The 1,873-nt window shown below is 41.0% G+C and overlaps 1 protein-coding gene across 1 annotated transcript in view; it reads left to right on the top strand.

The window, feature by feature from the left end:
- Positions 1–243: 243 nt before the first annotated feature.
- LOC109294023 (protein argonaute-4) overlaps positions 244–1,873 on the top strand; it is a 41,835-nt gene continuing 40,205 nt past the window's right edge. Inside the window, exons 1-2 of the mRNA XM_019512211.1 lie at positions 244–499; positions 1,062–1,182. Of these exons, the coding sequence (XP_019367756.1) occupies positions 1,078–1,182 (105 nt within the window). The 5' untranslated portion in view covers positions 244–499; positions 1,062–1,077. The remainder of the gene's footprint in view (positions 500–1,061; positions 1,183–1,873) is intronic.

Below are 1,873 nucleotides of genomic sequence, written 5' to 3'. Positions count from 1 at the left end.
ATGTATATATAAATTGAATCCCACGTAGGACTTTGGTAACTTAATAAATCACAGTCTTGAAGTAACTGTCACTAGGACTTTGAGGATGAATTACAGCACTGAAGTGCGTATGTTTTGGGCATATGTTGTTCTTCTCGTTGTGGAAATCATTTAGAGCTCTCAAAGAGCTATGGAGCCACTCAGAGCACTTTCATTTGCAACCTGTTTAAGCCACTTCAGACTGTGCTCTTTAGCTCGTCCCAAGGATTTTTCAGTCGACTCACAGTGCTGTACACAGGTGGGAGGCCACTGCATTGCAAGTACATCTCAACTATATTTCTTTGACTTCCACAGGGCCTCCAGCAAGCCTCTTCCAGCCGCCCCGTCGCCCCGGCCTGGGAACTGTTGGGAAACCCATCCGCCTCTTAGCCAATCATTTTCAGGTTCAGATCCCTAAAATTGATGTTTATCATTATGATGTGGATATCAAACCGGAAAAGCGGCCCCGAAGAGTAAACAGGTAGGAATGCCCTCTTAGGACTTTAAGAATCACTAACATAAAGAAACTTTGTTTTGGCACTTCTTCAGATGCTTTTCATCTTAAATATGCTACGTAGGTAGTAGTTGCTTAATTTCACAATACCTGTGATGCAATATTCTTGTTGAAGAAAGCTATATTGAAGCTTTTACAATTGGACCGTAGGAGTGGGAAGCTCTGCAAAATAGGGAGCGGTCCTACCTTAGCCTTCAGGCAGCAGATCATCTGACCAGCTAGCATTTTTTTTCCCCTCCATCTCTAATTTAACATAGAGTGAATTTTGGTAGCTGCTGTTTATTCTTGGGATGGTTTTATGCTCAGTTCTGTGTGTACATTTCCTCTAGGTAAGTTCCGTAGTCTCTGTTCAGGTGTAATGGATATACTAGTAATCTGGATGTGTGTCACATTAGGTGGGCTTTTGTCTCTAGTAGGCTGCCGATTAGAAGACAATGCAGATATGGCTAGTTACCATAACTGAGCTTGCACATGGCTGATTTTTTTTTCCTGTTTTCCAAATAAACTAAATATTTTCTCTTCTCCTTAGAGAGGTGGTGGATACTATGGTGAGACACTTCAAGATGCAGATATTTGGTGATCGGCAGCCTGGATACGATGGAAAAAGGAATATGTATACTGCACACCCATTGCCAATTGGGCGGGACAGGGTAAGTACTATCATAAAAAAAAAATCGTTGCAGAAATAGTAAGACATTGCTGTACTGAGACTGCTGCATGGCGTTGTAAGGTGGGCTGGGATCTATACAGTGTTAAGATACTGATTCTGTTGTACTTGTTACTGTGGTTCAAACACCCATGTTCAGTGGCAGTAGGAGTGCTGTGGGTGGGTATTCTATGAATTTGCATTCTCTTTTCTCTTGGATCTCTCTAAGACCTAGCTCTTATATTTGGTTTACACCCTCAAGGTGAATTTCGGTATGTAGTGTGGTCTTGAGACTGCAAAGCAAAATTGCATTTAATGACAGGAACTTCCTTGATCTTAAAAGGTTGTTACAACCACAGAAAGGGCAGTAGTGTTGGATGCTTTGCTGTTGAATTACATAGCAGTTGTAGCCAGCAAGGGGTGCTGTTCTGGTGGGACTGGGTTTATTGGGCATGTCCTAACATCCCATAAGTCATGGCTGCCAGGGCACATGTATGTTCTAGCAACAGCTAAATTAACAAAGCAAGACTTGGCATTGAAGTTCAAAGTCGTCATTTTTCAAGTATCCCTGTTGTGAATAATGTGACTTACTAAAGCAGTAAGGCCTTTGAATCATCTAATATTACTGTTTTACTTTTTCCATTTGTCAGTTTGGATAAAGAGAATAATTTAATTTTTTTTAATGTTTTAAACTT

The sequence above is a fragment of the Gavialis gangeticus genome, unplaced genomic scaffold (assembly GCF_001723915.1).
Source record: "Gavialis gangeticus isolate Ggan-Ray unplaced genomic scaffold, GavGan_comp1, whole genome shotgun sequence".
Taxonomy (NCBI): domain Eukaryota; kingdom Metazoa; phylum Chordata; order Crocodylia; family Gavialidae; genus Gavialis; species Gavialis gangeticus.
This window is presented reverse-complemented; position numbering and strand designations above follow the sequence as displayed.